This window comes from Quercus suber, unplaced genomic scaffold (genome assembly GCF_002906115.3).
Source record: "Quercus suber isolate HL8 unplaced genomic scaffold, Cork oak 2.0 scaffold_296, whole genome shotgun sequence".
NCBI classification, from domain to species: Eukaryota; Viridiplantae; Streptophyta; class Magnoliopsida; order Fagales; family Fagaceae; genus Quercus; species Quercus suber.
Genome location: NW_027069752.1, coordinates 344,590 through 348,263, shown reverse-complemented (window position 1 = coordinate 348,263; position 3,674 = coordinate 344,590). Strand labels below are relative to the sequence as shown.

Genomic DNA, 3,674 nt, shown 5'->3' with positions numbered 1-3,674 from the left:
GGAGTAGTTCCTACGACACCTATTTCATGTAGAAGGGCTCGTGTTGATATGCTGAAACTTTGGCATCATAGGTTTGGACATGCAAATTTCAAACAAGTATCTAAAGTCTCTAAACTTGAGGCAGTTGAGGGACTTCCAAAGTTTGGAAAGGTGGAGAAGATTGTATGTGGAGCATGCCAAATGGGAAAACAAACAAAGGCGAGCCATCACAAGGTGAATGTGATTGCTACCTCACGGTGTTTAGAGCTTCTTCACGTTAATCTAATGGGCCCTACAAGAACTGAAAGCCTAGGAAGAAAGAGATACATTATGGTGGTAGTTGATAATTTCTCAAGGTACTCTTGGGTGGAATTCCTTAGAGAGAAGTCCGAAGCATGTGATAAAATGCAAAGACTATGCAAGAGACTTAGAATGAAAAAGGAGTTCCCATAGTCAAAATCAGAAGTGATCATGGGAAGGAATTCGAGAATGCTAAATTTGAAACTTTTTGTGAAGAGCATGGTATCAAGAAGGAATTCTCAGCTCCAAAGACTCCACAACAGAATGGGGTGGTTGAAAGAAAGAACCGAGTGATTCAAGAGATGGCAAGAGTCATGCTACTTAACAAAAATAAACCATAAAGATTCTAGGCTAAAGTTGTGAACACATCATGTCACATTTGCAATAGAATTTATTTCTAAGCAGGGACAAAGAAGACGTCATATGAAATATGGAAAGAAAAGAAACCCAAGGTGAAGTATTTCAAAATATTTGGGAGCACGTGTTACATTCTGAATGACAGGGAAAATTTGGAAAAATTTGATGCTAAGAGTGAAGAAGGAATATTCCTAGGTTACTCCACAAATAGCCAAGCCTATAGAGTGTACAACAAGCGAACTAAGATGGTGATGGAATCAATCAATGTGATCATAGATGACACCATATCAGAAAAGGAAATTGAGGATGATGGAAAGGGGCTCAAACTCAGAAAGATAACAATACAAGATTGGTTGCATCATTGTGGATGTCATTTAACCAAATTCGAGGGGATAAGGATTCTCGCGCAAGTTTCGCCAACTTGTCAGCTACGCTATTCCCTTTCCTTTTTACATGTGAAAAAGCAAAAGCCCTGAAACTAACTGCCAGCTATTGAGAGTCTTCAATGAGAATACCAAAGGAGGCCATGCATTCATCATCTATGTTAAGGGAGTTTACAATGATTTCAGCATCTCCTTCAGATATTACTTCCTGGAGGCCCAGTTCCTGTGCAAACGAAATCACCCTCCTACCTACAAGAGCTTCAACATCCTCCACTGATGGGGGTAAGGGTATTCTCTCAGATAGTGCTCCAATAACACTGCCCTCGTGGTCCCTGATAACCACTCCCAGGCCTACTGATCCAAGCTCTTGAAAAATAGCCCCAACAAAGTTGGCTTTGCACCAGGAAATGGGGGGAGGAGACCAATGGATAGGTGCTGAAGGCAGTTGGGGAATCAAGGGCCTATCTTGGACCTGTTGGAATTCCTAGAAGAGCTCAATGGCATTAGCATGGATCAATGAATGGGGCAACAAGGGTGAACCAGTTTGAATAACATTCCTTTTATACCAAATGCTCCATGAGATATAAGCAAATTGCTTTACAAGGTGGGGGTCCTGTGCTTTAAGGATGCCTAAAAGGAGGTCCTAAAAACTCACAAAACGCTCCGAGAGATGTGGTTTGCAAAAATCTTCTATTCTACCATAGTTCTTTGACCACATAACAATCCCACAAAACATGAATAGCATCTTCAGTTTGGTCACGGCAGAGATCGCAAGTTGCATCAGTAGTGATTTTCCTACAAGCAAGGTTCCTCTTCGTTGGTAGTGATTTAGAACATGCTCTCCATAAGAAGTGCTTAATCTTATTTAGAATATTAAGCCTCCAAATGCTACTCCAGAAATTCTTATGCATCACTGAACTCGAGGGATCTGGTTGATTGTTGCTCACTGTCTTTGCCAGAAGCCGGTATGTTGATTTTGTAAGGTTGAATTTAATCAACCATTTAATTGGCTTTATTCCATGACTAATTTGCTTGTAATTTAGCACTCAGTAACCCTGTATTAAGGTGGGAAAATTGTAAGGGTAGTGTGTGAGAAGATGTGAAGAAAAGCTCAAAAGTGTACAAGAAAAACAAAGGTTCACAGCTAGGGTTCGCGGGTGGATCGCGACTGGCAAGCCGCCAAAAGCTGGCACGTGAGAGGCACACTGGGAAGCTGAAGGGTCACGCCAGCTGTCACGCTACAGGACGAAAGTCCCAGGCTGGCCAGGCCGTTACGACGCGACTTAAACTCGCGACTTGGACAAGCTGCGAGACCAAGTCACCAATTTATCCTGTTTGGCAAAAACTGACGTTTTGCATTCCCTTCTCACCCTACTATATATACACCCTTATACCCATCATATTGTGAGAGCTTCCAGAGAGAATTTTTTGAGAGAAAACCCTAGAGAAAAACAAGATTGCCTCATCCCCAATCGTCATCTAAAGAGACTCTACAAATTCCTCTACTCTCTTCTTCTCCATTGTCATACCCTTGAGAGGTTATTTAGCAAACCCTTATCTCACCACACCCACGTCTGTGAGAAGGTCCATTTGGTGCTTAGGGAAGCAATTTGGGAAGGAACTAATATACATTGGTTGATGCTATGGTTAAGTAGCGGAATCCGGGAAGCTAAAGAAGAAATAGGTTCGGCGTAACCTCGTTGGAGCAAGAAGTTCGGAGGGCTTAGGTACTTGGGTAGATTAGGCTTGGAGGGTCTTCTGCTGTTCATGTATCCCAACTATATTCTTTAGTGGATTTTATCACTGCTTGGAGGGCGGCGGAGAGGTTTTACGCCGAGGACTTCGGTTTCCTCTTCGATAACATATCGTGTGTTGTCCGTGTGTTTGCATCTGCACAAAACCTTCTGGTAGTGACTGAAGGATCTTCCTTAACTTTAGACTCCTCCTTCTTTTCCAATTAAATTTCCGAAGACCACCTCTTTAGCTTACTGTAAAACGAGGTCAAAGGAACTCATCCTCATCCATCTTTAGCTGCTCAAAGCGAGTGGTCAACATCTGAAGTTTGGAGTCTTTCAACTTCTTGGTTCCCTCATAAGTCATCTCCAAAATCTCCCATGCTTCCTTAGCAACAGTAATATGTGAAATCCTTGAAATTCTTCTGGAGAAATACCACAGAAAATGGCATTCAATGCTTTACTGTTTGCATTAGCTGCCGCAAGAGCTGCCTTGTCCCAAGTGGATTTGGCATCCTCTGGCTTTGTCCAACCTATATCAACTGCATCCCACACAGCCTCATCCATAGAACACAAAAACGCCCTCATTCGGACTTTCCAAAATGCATAATTATTACCATCAAAAAATGGTGGAACAGTGAGAGATTGAGACCTATCTATCTCAACAAGGGGTCAAGGATCACACTCAGGTATTAAAACCACAACAAGTGTACCTGCTCTGATACCAATTGAAAGTTCAAAATGGGTATGAACACCCTTGAACGTTTAGACCCCCAAATTACAAAAATACCAATTCAAGCTTTATATCAAACAATTAATGTACGGAATATGATAACAAGCTTATAATAGAATTGATAAAACAATCTAAGCCAAATATAAACACATCCACAGCAGTAAATATAAGGCAAAGATAAGGAAAGAG

At 41.7% G+C, this 3,674-nt stretch overlaps 1 protein-coding gene across 1 annotated transcript; it reads right to left on the bottom strand.

Moving 5' to 3' along the window:
* Positions 1-1,125: 1,125 nt before the first annotated feature.
* LOC136071235 (uncharacterized) lies at positions 1,126-1,597 on the bottom strand. Its single transcript, XM_065782288.1, has 2 exons — positions 1,586-1,597; positions 1,126-1,503 (listed from the first exon to the last, which is right to left on the bottom strand). The coding sequence occupies exons 1-2, from the start codon at positions 1,595-1,597 to the stop codon at positions 1,126-1,128; spliced, it is 390 nt and encodes a 129-aa protein (XP_065638360.1).
* Positions 1,598-3,674: the final 2,077 nt, after the last annotated feature.